Source organism: Wasmannia auropunctata, unplaced genomic scaffold (assembly GCF_000956235.1).
Source record: "Wasmannia auropunctata unplaced genomic scaffold, wasmannia.A_1.0 LD335828.1, whole genome shotgun sequence".
NCBI classification, from domain to species: Eukaryota; Metazoa; Arthropoda; class Insecta; order Hymenoptera; family Formicidae; genus Wasmannia; species Wasmannia auropunctata.
In genome coordinates, this window is record NW_012027062.1 from 3,643,284 (window position 1) to 3,659,709 (window position 16,426).

The 16,426-nt window shown below is 37.2% G+C and overlaps 1 protein-coding gene across 1 annotated transcript in view; it reads right to left on the bottom strand.

The window, feature by feature from the left end:
* Positions 1-16,426, bottom strand: part of LOC105456015 — a 112,000-nt gene that overhangs the window by 59,504 nt on the left and 36,070 nt on the right. The window contains exon 2 of the mRNA XM_011699780.1: positions 15,246-15,321. Within this exon, the coding sequence (XP_011698082.1) occupies positions 15,246-15,321 (76 nt within the window). The remainder of the gene's footprint in view (positions 1-15,245; positions 15,322-16,426) is intronic.

The following is a 16,426-nucleotide window of genomic DNA, read 5'->3' on the forward strand; positions in this document are numbered from 1 at the left end:
CAATAGACCTAATAAGCGTTCTCCGTTAAAGCATGCGTTTGTGCAGCAGCGTGCACAAATCGCGTGCATGCATTATGCATTAAAATGCTCCACATCCGCGTGCTGAGCAACGATGAATGAAAGGCGATTCCACCTACGCGCGGCGCGATAGAGAACAGAGCAGGCAGCGAGATATCAATTATCGCGTCCGGTTATTACGTACATCGTGTGCCTCTTTTCTCCGTGTCGCGCTCGTTCCGACATCGACATTTTCGCGATATCGCATTTTCATGCCGACGATGCATACGAGAGCGAGCGAACGATTTATCAATTACCGCGAGAACGAGTAGCCGATCGACAAGTTGCGCGCCCGATAATTTGCATTTCGTCCGGCGTGGAGAGTACAATTTGTACGATGAAAGATAATGTTTACTCGTAAATCTTACTGTAAAATATGGAGAGAGAGAGAGAATTTCTTGTTAATTGTATTATTTATATACTTTTAATGAATATATTAAAGCAACTTGTCATTTCTCTTCGCTCGAGTTTTTTATCTAGAACGTTACGAAAACAAGTTAAAAAAGAAATCCTGAATTGTGTAAAAATAGTCATCTAATTTTAACTTACTTGTAGCTATAAATGCTAAAGTAAAAATGTTTTTTTTTTTTTCAATTGAACGTTACGTTATCACTTATTATGCACTTGGAATTTTTTAGCTTTGAAATTCTCTAAACCGCATGTTAAAATCTGGTTTCATCGATACCAGTTCAATTAATGCTTATTTTGTCTTTATTCTATACTCATGTCGATTTTATTAAATTGACTATTAATTTTATTGTAAAATCTCATTATTTTGCTTTATTCGTAAATATAAAAAAAATTGGGAATCAATTTTTATAAAATTTTAAGAACTTATACTGAAATCTTCCACTTTAGACTTGTAATAACTGGTTTAAAGGCGGCCAAGAAAAGACTTATTCACCTCAATTATCAGACTTGATAGAATCGCGAGCGATAATTCGCGGTCATCGGAATCCCCCGGGGAAACACGCGAAGAGCGGAAACGATTGGATCTCAAATCCGTGTCTGATTAAAGTCGAGTCCAAATTGAATTCGTGTCGATCGAAATGACATTTCGCTCGTTAAAGACGCGCTTTTGTTTTCAGCGCGCATCTGCGAGATTATTCTTCCCGTATATTCGCGCCACCGAATTATCATCTTGAATCAATAATTGGTGATTTTGTACGATAAAGCGGAAGAAAGTAAATAACTGTTGGCAATTGCCGTAATATTCATTTCCGTTCCTAACATATTTACGTCCGAGATTTAGGATCTTTCTTTCATCCAGTACCGATTATATACTAATTCCTTAATTCTTTTTTCATCTTGTCTTTCTTTTTGTTTCTCTTCATATCCTATATCCTACAGGATAGTGTCTGTCGAGACACGTATGTCAAGGCCAATTGGCGCGCAAATTAGCAACGGTAATTAATAAATTCGTTATAATCTAAATACTTCAATATGATTTAATAGAAATTTTAAAATTTCTTCTCTCTCATATGTCTATTTCTACCAACGTAGATTAACTTTAATCCAGGTTTAACTTACTTTATATCTTTTTCTACTTTTAAGAATTGGAAAAAGATAAAAAGTAAATAAAACCGTGATTAAAGTTAATCTACATTGATAGAAATGGACAATAATCAAATATAAATTCTCACCTAGCCGCACATTCGTTAAATATTTATATCTTGCAATTTGTGCATACAAATACGCAATACATGCTAATTCTCTCAAAATTCAAATTTTATAGTATATACCGTTATGTTCCAAGAAAATCCCTGACATCCTCTGACGGTTTTTAGAAGAAAAGTATACAATGGAATCAATGGAATCCGACCAAGTCGTCTCACTCCAGTCTGTAAATTATCTACCTATTTCCGGGAAAAATTCTATAGTTTTTCCGAAACCTTCATGAGTGAACTCTGAGAGACGGTAGACCTTAATGATGTGGCTCCGAGATCTTTGTCTTCGAGACAGCGGCGTCGATAAAACGGTATGCGATCCCTAATCTTCATCTTTTAAAACCAAACCAAAAGTTCTAGACCGTATAGCGCCAGAAAAGAGAAAGAAAATAAAAAGAGCGAATGAGGAAAGGGAAAACGAGAGGAAAGGGAAAGCGAGAGATCAGGAGGGATTCGAACGCATCAAAGGGACGAGGGTAAATTGTGAACCCGGGAATACCTCCGCCGACTCGATCGTATAATTTATTGTTGAGATTCCCGATCGAGGTAACCTGTGCCCGTTGCGCGTTATTTAATGACATGTCGGGATTTCTTGTGATATCGATGGGAAAACATAAGACCACATCTCGCATCGGCAACGCGTCCTCTCCAGGCGTTTCACATTCCCGATCGGATCGCCTGATATCGCTTATCAGCGAGGGTATAATTCTCTGTTGATGTTATCTCGCGATAATATTGTCCCGCGATCGCACCGACGCATCTGCATTACTGTTGCTCAAGATAAGATCGTAATACATGTATGTATCGAAGCAGCATGATGCGAAACTAAATACGTAACTGCGAATAAAGATGCTTACGTGCCAAATTGCAAGTCTGATATAAATCGTAGAGAAAATCGAATATCTTCCTTAATATTTAAGTCAAATATAATTAATTATATTATTATTGTATTAGAAAATATTAGAATTTTCATTTCTTTTAATGTATATATGATATTTGTGCCAATAAAATTTGAAACCAATTTCTCTTTAAAGCAAATATTAAGAGAGATGGTTATTCATCAAATCTTTTCAGACCCTAATATATTCAATGTCTCTTACAATTAGTGTAATTAAGTATTAATAATTAATGATCGAAATCGCTCAAAAAGCTGCTTTTCTTATATATTTTTCTATTATACGATCTAGATAATTGTTCTGAGAATAAATATAAGTTAGGTTCTCGCAACGCATTATACATTACGAGTATATTTGTCGTGAGTACATTTTGCGTCAAAAAAGCCTTATCAAAGTGATTGCGTGGAGTGATAGCAAGTCGCGAATCGCGGTGCGCGCGATACGTCGATGACAGCAATGACTCATCGTAATTTGGTAGAGAGTCGCTTGCAAATAAGGCCGATAAAAGGCAGATTGCGTATTAGTCGCGCCGCTGATAAGATTCGGTCATACTCTAATCGCTTGTTTTTTGTCGTTAGTCACAATCAGCGCAGCGTCGTAAGGCAGAGTAAACAACTCTCGCGGTATTTTCGTTCTGTCTACCCACGCGAGCATTATAATTCGGGCGATAAAAATTACGCTGGATGACGGTCTGAAAGGGATCCGTTGTGCCATGTATAATGCAGCTCGGGTAGACCTTTGACCTTTAATGCTAAATTTAACAATGCCGCGCGATTATACGAAACGAGGAAATACGCGGAGACCACATTCGAATGAATTTTTAAATAAACTTGCATACGCTTGGAATTCGTTACGAACTACGTTAGCTTTAAAATGTCCTTTGCAGTGTTACGCCGTTTTATTCGAGCAAACTGACTATAATTAAGATAAGACTGTAAATAAGAAAGCTTTCTCGCGGTTAATTAACACGAAAGGAATATTTTTCAAAACGTCGCGATATATATATATATATATATATATATATATATATATATATCTTAAATAACATTGCGCTTTTTCCACGTTCGACGATCTCTTAAAATTATATACTTTATTTCGTACGATATACATAGATGCATGACACAAGAGCAAATGCTCGATGAAGCGACACTGCCGATGTTATCAGTACAAATCGGTCGTCCAAGAAACGAGATACCTTATTCTTCTGGGGAAACGATAAATATGTGATATCAATATATCACATTTTTTTTTTTACTGACTAATACAATATCTTTGCAAAACACTTTGTCAAAATACTGATGAAATTTTTCTTTATTCTTTTGCTGGGCTATTCACAAAATTAGCATGGTCCTAATATTTTTGTCAAATTCTATGAAATTATTAGGAGAGAGATTGCTTTATATATAAATTCTTGAATTGTTATAACAATCATACAAAAATAACGAAATCTAAAAAGATATCTTCTACGAATTTGAATATATTTACACGTGAGCTTTTAATGAAAAATATACAAAAATATGTATAACATATTCAAAAATATAAAGAGATTATCGATCCTGTGTTCTTTTGTGGAGTACCTATAATTCTTAGAAATCAATTGGAGGTGGAATATCCGAATCAGCCCCCGTCACAACAACTTCGTAAAACTTTAAGTTCCAACACGTCGAAGGACATCTTATAAAAGGACTAACCGGAAACGCCCACCATTGCTCGAGAATTCCACTTTAGGAACAATGGACGGTCGCTATTCATCTCTTTAAGGCAGACGTATGGTCGGAGTCTCTTCCGGTAGAAATTGGCGGAAGCTGCGAGTCACGTTCGTGCGGGATTTTCTAAGATGTGTATACTATACTGCAGGCAGCCAGTGAAGGAGAGACCCTTTCTTCCTATTTCGTCTATACCTTCTTTTCGTCCCTTAACCGACCTTAGTGCCGCTCGTTCTCACCCTCGAGCACACGAATAGATCCCCCTGAGAGACTAGGCTGATCGGGGAAACCCGCCTCGATAACATTGATGTCTTACGGTTTTTCTCGAAGATTTACGATTTCTTTGTCTCGAGAAGACATACCAGTCTTAGGGAAGATACTGCAGCGGAAAAATACTTTTCAAGAAACTCTGTTGCTAGTTTTTCTCTTTAATAATTTTTTTAAGATTTAGCGTTTTCCTTAATCAATTTTAAATAAAGAGTCTATAAAGATAAAACTTATCTACAATTAATTAAAATTCCGATCTTATCATTTATTCCAAATTTAAATCTTAATTTCTGGAATTCTGACAATTTCGCTAAATAATCGATTTTGACCTCCCGAATTGGATTGATATTTAAATTAGCGCTAAAGGACTATTTCAAACTATCGAGGAATTACAAATTCCCTGACTTCGCCGCTCTTTTTATTATTTAACAATAAAGCTTGACAATAAGAAACAAAAGATAACCGGCAATCATATCAAAATTGAACGTGTATACGACGTACAACGTGTATATACGGCATCCGTACCGAAGCAATATTTTCGTTGGAATTCTTTTACAGAATCGCTGGTGACGTTATTTCTGGTCGAATCGATATCTTGACCCTCGGTATAAGCTCGGGACTACTCGTCCGGCGAGTTTCGCGAGCAATGCGAATGAAGGGAGGCCGCCGCGCGCCGCCGTTTGAATGGGAGGCCTCGGCGTTGTGCCCGCGCTCGCCGAGGGCGATCACTCACGGGGAATAAAAGCGAATAAAGAGGTACGGGGCGACAGGCTCGGGCCGAGGACGACGCCTCCGAGCGACGCCCGCGTGGCTTTTTATAGCGAGGCCGCGGATAACGACGATCTTAACCACCACCGGGTCGTCCGTAAAATATTCAGGTAACGTCCTACCTCTATCGCACCTATTTTCGCCCCGACACCGTTCTCGAGAGCACGAGCGCGCCCCACTTCTCTTCCGGAGAACTCGTTGAACTCGGTCGGCCAACAGCCGCGTCTCTCCATCGCTTCGCTTGCTCGCGCGCCACCCGGCAGCAGGATAATTGGACGACCGAGTGACAATCTGACAGGTGACAACCGCGACACGATTGTAGCCGGTCGACAGGCGGGAGCATTCCGACGAGAGACGATGCGAGAATGACTGGAGTGCACGCGCGGAGAAAATTAATCTCTCAGCTTAGCTGGATCATCTCCCAGCGGTGCACACTTTAATGTACGTACCATTTTGAAAGCGACGCAAACGCAAGAGATTGAAATTGTCAGCGATTTGCTATACATGTTCAAATTGAATTATTGTGCAGCATGATACGTAGAGAAATGGAAAAATGGTTTTTCATGCAGAAAGGAAACTTTAATCTTATCGATTTAGCAATTGCGGTTTACTTTCTAGAAATAGCGACAATCTGAATCTATCTATCAGTTTCTCGATTTGTCCACCTGCAATCTCATTAAAGCATTCGACTTAATGTAGGAAACTGGATTCTGGATACTGGATGGCGATCGATCATTATGTCGTCCTGGGTAATTAATACGGGACACGTGTTCGACGATCCATAGCGGATAATGATTAAAGATAAGATGATTAACTCGTCAATAATATCGTATAATCGATATATCTATATATATATATATATATATATATATATATATATACCATTGATTTTTACATACTGATATATATTATAATAGTATGTGTGTAATTAAAGAAAAATAGGAGAAGTTCTATAACATTGGATTTTCTTTCAGTCACATATGTGAGAAGGGATATATTTTAAATCCTTTAAATTTTTAAAAGAATACATATTTCAGGAAAATGATATTTTTTAAAGCAATATATATTATATATGTATATATACTGACTACAAATTAATGGAAATGCCTACAATAGTCCAATAATTATGAAAATGTCTGCTCAATACGTAAATAGAGGTACAATTAGATTTTGCACAAAAAGCGCGTATTCAGGTAGAAATCTGCTTCTAATTAAAAGATTCACTAAACTTCGATAAAGAGTAGATTTCAAATTATTTTTAAATAGAGGTGTAATGTATCTCATCATAGGTGTGCATGTTTCATGGCGCCGATTGTACAAGTGCGAAGTGCTGCGTTCCCATTTCGTGCTCTTATTATTGCCGTTAATAGTAGACGTAAATAAACAGTTATCTAGACACGTTGCACAACGTGCCACCGTCGCGCGCGCAAAGCACTCTTCATTCTGGCAAGTCATTAACGGCAAAGACCGTAATTACCGATGGCAAAAGGTCGCTCGTCTGCCGCAAAATTACTGGCTTGCCCGGATTGCTCTTGGCTATCCGATTGCAGCATTTATATTACCGCGACATATAATTGAATTAATTACGGACGACCGAGGATATCGATGATCATCAATACGACAACTGTAATTACACTTTCGCGAGTCTTCGCAAACCGAAAGAGTAGTTTCGTCGGATAAATTCTTTATTCGATATAAATCCAAAAGTTTGAGATATTACAATACATTTATATTAACAAAGTATATATAGAATTGTGATATCGAATTCACAATTTTGTGGAGAGTACCCTATTCATATTTAAATATTATATTGTATTCGCGTCATCCGATACTAAAATTTGTAAGCACAAGACGATAATATAATTTAAGTTTCGATATCCGAGGAGCGACAAAATTCGTGTTATTTAAAATTAATGTAAGTAACCTTCTTTCTGCTTAAATTTCTACTTAGATTACAATTTTATTACGGGACTTATCTTGGTATAATTTGAATTGATTTCTGATATAGGCAACCTTTTTCAATTAATATAACATTACGATTATTCTTGACCAAATAAAGTACATTTCGAAGACAGAAATCGTGTTTATAAATGAGTGCTTCTGTTCTATTTATATCAAATGTTGACACAAGCGATAAGTTGCAAATTAATTCAATATGAAATGCAGCGCAAAACCGTAATATCACTAATACTGTACTTCCAATAGGTAATCTACGTAATCGAGAAAAGTTTAATAATCGAATGACGTCGATTCTTATCACACTTTTAGTCTTCACTTTGGTTTTGTCACACTTTTAGTTTCGAAGTGTCGTCACGATTCTTTTATTCATAAAATTAACGATTTTTCGCGCATGTTCCCATAAAAAAGATATGAATTATAGTGCGCGATATATACCTATACCTGAACAAGCGAAAGACTGTCGCGAGTTATCTGCCATAATTACTTGATATCTATACATTTTATTTTAGCATTATAATGTATCTACAAACAAGTTTTCAATAATGATCTTTAAATACGTTCCTCACGTAGCTCTGGCGAATAAAATATATCGTAAAAATATCGAATATATATAGATATCGCGATGTCTCTCTTTCGGATGCTCGCGTTCCTCTCCGCGTTCGATCGAGCACGTGTTGAAGCGGCTCGTTCTGACGGAGCGTATCGGGATGTAACGGCGCAAAAGTTATCCGCGAACGCGCGGAACCTGCATGTCACGCTGGCATGCGGCTCTCGCGCGTCCGAGAACCGCGCGCGCGTTGCTTGTAACCAGCCGCAACGCGGAGGATGACGCTTTACACGAGCGCACTCGTTACGTTGCCACGCACGTTGCACACGCGCGTATGTCGCCGTATGTAACGCGCGTATACGTACGAAAACGGCGTGACGAATGTGCAGAACGCGGGAGCGTTCCTGCATCTCGCTCTTGTGCGACTTCCCTGCACGCGACGCACGCGTGTGCGCACCGCGCGAAATACGCAGCGATGTGTACGCCTGTCCACAGCAGCGCACGCACACGCGCCTGCCAATGCAAATCTCCGGGACTCTCCGGGATTACTTGTGCGGTTTACAGCCATCGGCGATGTGTATGACCGAAGCGGCGTAACCGATCGCCGCAAAGAATATTCGCGCGCGCACGCGGGTCGTCCCGTCCTTCCCACAGCGAGTCTTAACGGCCAAGTTGGTTGAGTAGGCGGGGTGTTGCGAAGAGTTATTAATAGCCTCCGAACACACCGCGCGAGTAACTGATAATGATTTTCGCGAATTGTCAAGAAGCGTAAAATCGTCATCGTGTCACGTTCTCAATGTCGCGTCGTAATTCCACTTACATATACAGCTTCTTTTTTTTTCGTTATCTTGGCCACGATCTCCGATGGAAATCGCTGATCACTATTCGCTATAAGTACGGCTGTCATTAACGAACCGGATTAAATACGACACATACTTGTGCAACGGGTGAACACGCGCGCAACGATAAGATCGGAGAACGTCGCCGAACTTTCTCTCTTCGAAGATATGCAACGGCTAAATTATTCATTTATATCGGTGTCTCATAATTGGTGCGACGATTATTGGTCTAAAAAAGGCAGAGTTAACGCAGTAACGATACTAGGATATAGATAAATAATTACTGGCTCATGCCAAAGCAGCTAACTTTAACAGACATACTTTCTAATGACACTATTGTAAAAAAATGTTACATATCTTCAAAACTTGATTTTGAAATTAATTAATTAAATACGCAATAAAAGAATAACATTTTAATCTCATTTTTCTATTGTATAGTTGCGTATAAGAATATTTTTAGATTCAACACACGGGAGTACCAAAGATTATGTACATATATTAAATATATTAAATATGAATATATGTTTGTATCAAAATATATATAATTAATATAAACGACACCATATTCACAAACGTGATGGTTTGCCAAAGAAGAAAACAAGATGGATAAGCTACGAATAATTCGATGTTTACTTACATCGTAGTCCCTTCTCCATGGCGCTTTTACGTGACGAAACGATCGCGATAAATCACGATCGCCATATCGGAGTTTAATATTTTCTCCGTTTCCCCGCCCGGCGCCCGCCCGCCTAATCACAAAATTATATCTGACAGCTCGAATGAGTTAATCCGACCATCTCTCTTGAGATATACACTCGCGCTTCTCAGAAAAACAGATCAACAAGAAAACGCCGCGGTGGCAGGCCGATTTGCGTCATGTGCACGACGCGCGAACAATCGCGAGAAGGAAGGAGAAAGAGAGAAACGACGATACGAGATCGCGCGACCCTGGATGTACCGAGACCTAACCGAGACACGTGCTCCCGCACATTGTCGAACGACGAAATTTGGAGCGCGACAACGCGCTCGGCTGACACATGCAGAACATTATTATTCCTTCATACGCAAATGTCAGCGAAATGGTTATTTTTCTTAAATCGATTCACCGCGTGATTTTTTTTCTCCTCTCTCTCTCTCTCTTTCTCTCTGTCTGTCTGTCTATCTGTCTGTCTGTCTGTCTGCGAAAACACGTTAATTTGCCGAATCGCAAAATTGAGAGTTTCTTACTAGTGATAATAAGAATTGTTATCGCCACGGTTATTGCGCTAAAACGAAAAAGTTCGGAGGATCAAATGTAAATATTATGCATTTCATGAAGTTAACAAACAAACATAATTAATAAAAGATAAATAAAACAGAGTACGAAAAAATTCACACATGTCGAAGTCTATTAAAATCTCGCGATAAAACGAAAAGTCAATAATGGTAGCAGATCTGTGACTTTACCACTGATTCATTTCCCGATTTGTCACTATTTTTATTAATTATCTCGATCGCACACATATTTATAAGCGTCGATTTTCGTGTAGAAATGAATGAGCTTATCCGAGCTCGAAGGCGCTCGTTTGTCACAAACACATGCGTAAACAGGCAACGAAAGAATCGTGAAATAGCGGCAGATATGTACGAAAACGATGACAAATAGAAGGTGAGATATCGAAGCGAGAGGATCAACAACATCGTTTATTTATTCAGTCTGAAGACTATCGCGTGCGAATCTTAAGCCGGATTCAGATCGAACGAACGAACGCGAACAAACGCAAATGAACAACTTGTTTATTTCAATGAGTACGTACTCATTGAAACAAGTTGGTCATTCGTGTTTGCTCACTTAGTCTGGACCCGAGTTAAAGAGGTTTTTTTCACCCCAGTCGAAAAACAATACTTGTGAACGGTTATTTCTAAACTTTATCTTCCCTTCCATCTATGGAATATTCAATTATATAGATAACATAAATTCTCTCAACACGATTTTCCTTTCATTCAAATGGATCCTTAGTATGGGCATCGATTATCTTCGTTAGAGGCATCAATAAGTGTCAGTTTAACGAAACTTACAGATAAGGGAAAAAAGAATGAGTACGTCTCAATCAATCATTGCTCTACGGATATTATGCCGGAACAGATGGGCATCGATTCGATGGCGGTAGTGAGAAAAGTTACGCAAAAGACGGTTTACTTTAGATAAGATTACGGACTCATTGTTGTTTACGTGTCATCATTGTAACTACATGACAGGAGTATGTGGGATCGTGACACCGTGATTCGTTCGTTCATGCGGTTATTAAGCGTAACCCGATACACTTTACACTCGTGATAAAATTAAGCCTGTGTGTCTAGATATTTATTCGTTTCATTTAATAATCACGCCATCAACATCGCAAAATTTGTTTGCTATTTTTAAATAGGAATGAATATATTATATGAAATCTCTCATTAACTGATCTAATCTTTTCGCGAATATACAAATCGCAAAATTATAGTATTTATTAAAAAGAGTATCTTACAATGATTGCATAATTTAATCTATTCTAAAGACTATTCTAAAACGATTGAAATTGGTTTATTTCAATTAATATTACTCTCAAAGTTATTCTCTATATCATATTGTGAAAATTATATATACTTCAAATATTTTAATATATTATATATTATAATCGACACGCAATTAATGCATTTAAAGACCTAATCTATATAAATAGTTTTGTTTCCCATTATACATATAAGAAATATTGAATATTACGTTCATTCTGCTTACAAATTTTAAATAATATAAAATGAAATTGTTAATAAATATAAATAGGCTACGGAAAAATTAAGATAAAATTCATGTCTTATACATAGATATTATTACAATCAATAATTATTTGCATATTTAAATAATTAATTTTGTATATAAAATGCTTCGTATTTTTCATTTACCTTTATGATATAATGTGCAAACTAAGAAATCTATACATTTTACTTTATTTATACCGATTTATATTTATTTAATATTTAATCTTGGGAGAATATATTGGGAGGCTAAACTGAAGTTATACTCAAGAGATATTTAGAAAGAGAAAAGAAAAGAAAATAAATCATGAAATAATATCGTCAATATTTTTTATATAACTTCAGAGTGTCTTCCTTGTGTTTTTACATTACGTGAAAATTTTATCTGTGTCTAAAATGATTGGCACAAAATAAAAAAACCGGTAATATTTCTACCAGATATAAAGATAATTTTATTTTGCAAAAGTCACATTGTCATCGTTTTATTTACTTTTTTGTCGAGCTTAATCTATATAGCTTAATCTATATAGGAAATTTCTTATTTTATATGCTTGTGAACTGTATTCAAAAATTCAAGCTATCGGAATACCTTGCAATTATTATTCTGTGATATAATAATGACGAAATGTGTCACTAAATGAGTCTATATAATGAGTTCTATTTTGCGAGTTTTGCGTGTATGCGAGTCCATCCTCATGTAAATCGGTGAATAATTGGATATTCCAAGATTAAACATTGATTCTAATCTATTCTAGCTCATCCACTTTAAGACACCGAATCTAGAAAAGATTACATATTTATCCATAGTATGTTTTTAGCTCAAATATACATCTGCGTACTTCACACATATGTACGATACGATCTTCCCAGAGAGATTCGTTGATATTTAATTTAATTTAAAATAAAATTAACTTATCACCGATACGATGCGCAACAGCGGAGTTGTAGAATGAACCACATTAAATAGTAAAATATAAAAATATCTAAATTAGAATAAAACACCTAAATGGTGTATACTAAGACATCTAGTCGAAGAAGTAATCGTTATAATTAATTTCGCAAGTAGCAAATGGAATAACGAGTAACAAATTACTCACACCATAGTTGCCATTCCTCCTTCTCACATTTCTCGACCTTTGTTTCTTTTCTTTGTAGCATTTGCACAGCTTACTCACGAAAATACTAATCAAACGCGTTACATTATCGTTCACGCGCACGCGAAGCGATTCATGTTATATTCTGGACGTTAATGATCAAAAATGATATATTGCTACTAAGCAAACGAGAAAGATGTGTTGCCATTTTCGTTATTTAAATATTCATATATTCGCGTTACCAATACGAAAATAAATGGGCAAATTATCACGGCCAAAAAATTCGCGATACAAAATGTATTCAAAGCCTAAATTAATTATCGTTTGTCATAAACATCGTAACGATCGTAACGAAACAATCACTTCTAATTACTATCTTCGTCGCTTTGATTCTTATTTCCTTCGAATGAACGAATCAAATGCGAGATATCCCTTCCAGTAAGTGACCGTTGCACCTCAACGCGTTTACGAGTCGTTAACACGAATCGTTAACGAGAGTCAATTGGCGCAGGTTGTAATAATCGCTAATTACAGAGAACGATAGTGTTTGGCGTGTCTCCAGCAATTGTCGCGATCGCATTTCGAAGGATAATGCCATGGAACGACTCGCGCCACTATCTGCCGACTCGAATCTCGCCGCACGAATGACAACAATGTGATCACGCGCAAGTAGCACGCCGCGTGCCACGGATAAACAATACCTATGCGGTATACCGGGCAAAAAAAAATACAAGCGCTGGACAGCCTGTCAGCCAGGTCTTCGTCGTTATAAAATATTCTACCAACGAGATATTTATTCTACGAAATATTTAACTAGATGAATTAAAAATGCCAAATATCCTTTCCCTTCAAACAAGTTTCGATAAACGAGCACGTTAAAATCTAATCGAGAAGTTTATTTGAGAAATAAATTTAATTTTTTGACAGAAAAGATACTCGCATAAGATTATTTTATTATTATTTTGCGAATTTTTATGTTTCAGAAAAAGTAATCGTATAAAATAACGATAAAAATACGAAATTTCTTATAATCTTTTTAACTTTTTTTTAGTACAGTAAGAAAGCGAAATTTGGTAGTCATAAAGAACGTAATAATTAATTTTTTTATTTACTATAATCATGCAACTTAAAAGAAATAATAATAATAAAAAATCGATTTTAATTTTTCAATTATACAAAAAGATGAACTTCAATCCTTATAGTGAGATAAATTAAATTCGCTAATTTTTTTAAATAAAGTAATTAAGCAATTTCTCAAATGTATACCTAAAGAAGATAAAATAATTTTGCACGTAACAGTTAAAATTTATTAATAATAATTAATTATTTAATTTATTAATAATTACTTTTTCAATATCAGTCGATTATAATATATGTTGGCACATGAAAAACTCAACTAAGCAAAAAAATTCATTATCTTAATTATAAAAATCAATAAAATATAACAAAATTCAGTATGAATATAAGAGACATCTGAGCGCACAAAGTCCCTACCATTAGCTAATTTTGATAGCTCGAAAATTATTCTGGCCTCGACAATTTTAGATTGGGATTGTCGATCTATAATTAATTTCTCTAATTAATTTCTAGAAGATGCTATTAACACATAGACATCAAGTAGATTAGCACTTGATCGGGCATTGTTTGTCGACCATAGAGAGTGAGATTAAGTAACACTGCACATACTTGAATTCTCCTCATGCGCTCGGCCGGCACGGCCAACTCTTCTCGTCGTTAATTTCTTTCTTCTCTCTGCGCGGCCGCCGGCCGCGACTAATTAAACCGCAGGAGCTAATCGCGGAGGCTGAGAAGGCATGGAACTGCGCCGCGCGGCAAAATACGTCGCCATCACATCGCCGCGTCGCGATTCTCTCGCTCTCTCGACATCTTGCGTCTAGCTCTGGCGTTTCGCAACGCGATAACGCATCTGCGTGACGAACGCTTCTATCGTGGGTTTCGCTGACCGCGATGTGCCGCTCGCCGGACATCGCGGAGCCGTCGTAGTAATAATTTAAAGTCGCGTGCACATCGCGACCGGCGATATGACGAATTGAGTAACGATGCAATTAAACACTCATTAACGCCGGGCGGTGCAAACTTTTTTCTCAACTCTCGATAAGAGTTTCGAAATTTTGTTCTTTATATAATTATCACGCCAAAAATTGAAATCGTCGTCAGTGTGTGTCTCGTAATACAAAAAAAGTCTCATGAAATATTATAAAACATTTACTGAATCGTTCATGTATCACACTAGATGTGCCTAGCGCGGAGCCTGAATTTCACTGAGGTTAAGGATTGACTGGAAATTTGATTCGCGGAAATAAGTTTTCAACATTTCACGTTTATATATGATCAAACAATTATTTGGAATACAATTGGCATTGCCGAATTTTTATTGCAACTCAAAAGGAGGAAACGTAAAATCATTCTATACTAGAATCTGTTATTCAAGCACGTAAATGCACACCATTCCATAATCCGAGATCGCTGCGTTCAATTGTCAGCTATATAAAGGTAAAGTACAAACATATGTAACTCTATAGGAATCTATAAATATCAGCACACAAGTGTGTACGCGGCTTCGCGAACCGTTCGTTCCGTTTGACGTTCATTGAGGACCCTTCGCGCGTTCACAAGTGGAGAATGGAAGCGCAATTTTTTTCTACTTACCTGCCTGCCGTCTGCATGCGTTTAAGAGGCCATTTCGAGCACTCCCCAGCAGTCGATAAACGAACCGGTCATATACCTGTGTGAGCAAAATAGGTACTTATTACATGTTCTCTTATAACCCAAAAAACATATTTGATTACAAATCTCGTAATATTATGGTCATCCATGCGATTAATAAGCATTCGTACAGCCTGTGATTATCGATGCATTTATTCAAGAGTGTATCCATGTCTATGATAATTTACGCCTAGATTATGACAGTGCAATCCTAATCGAAAAATATCTAACTGACACTTTTCAGAAAAAGAAACAGAACGTTGACAAACTTTCGATTTTCTATGTCTTTGAAGTAGAAAGAGAGAGAGAGAGAGAGAGAGAGAGAGAGAGAAATTTCTTCTGACAAATAACAACATATATATAACGCTTATCTATGATTATTTCCGCGAATATTTCGAAGTGACAAACACGCCTCGCGTTGGATACGCCTCGGCTGAAAATTAAGAGTTTTTGCGAAAGGACATGCGAAAGGAAAACGATACTCCACCCACGCGACGGGATTGCAACGCATGCTTGCGAAATGCAAAGAACGAGAGAGAAAGAGAGAGAGGAAGAGAAAGGAAAAAAGAGAAAGCAAGAAGAAACGAGCGGGTATAATCCGAGCGAGTATGCGAGATTCAACAAGTGCACCCGCGCCCCGGTGGGTGAGTCACCGAGAGAGAGAAACAAGCGGGCGAATAACATATTGGACACGTGGGCCCGGCCGAATTGGAGATATGGAAAAAAAAGTATCGCGCGTGATTCAGCTCCCGCATAACTGAGAAATCAGAGTTCCGTGGCGTAAACAACCGAAAGGTAAATAAAGATATAACGCAACATTGATATCGCGTCGCGATGTTCAACGCGCACGGCACACTTTATCGTCGAGCACACTGAAAAAAAAATACCGATGCTTTGCAGCACTTTAGCTAGCCGGCAGAGGCGCAGAAGATGATTAAACGACATCGAGACAATATCTTCGCATCGCTCGCAAAAAATTCAATTATCTCGACGTGACAAAGACTTCAGTTAAACTCAAAAAGAAAGAAAAAAATATAAGAACGTCTTTGTCATTATTAATTTTCTCACTGGAAATAAAAGCGCGATCTTTAAAAAATATATATATATACATATATATATCTTTA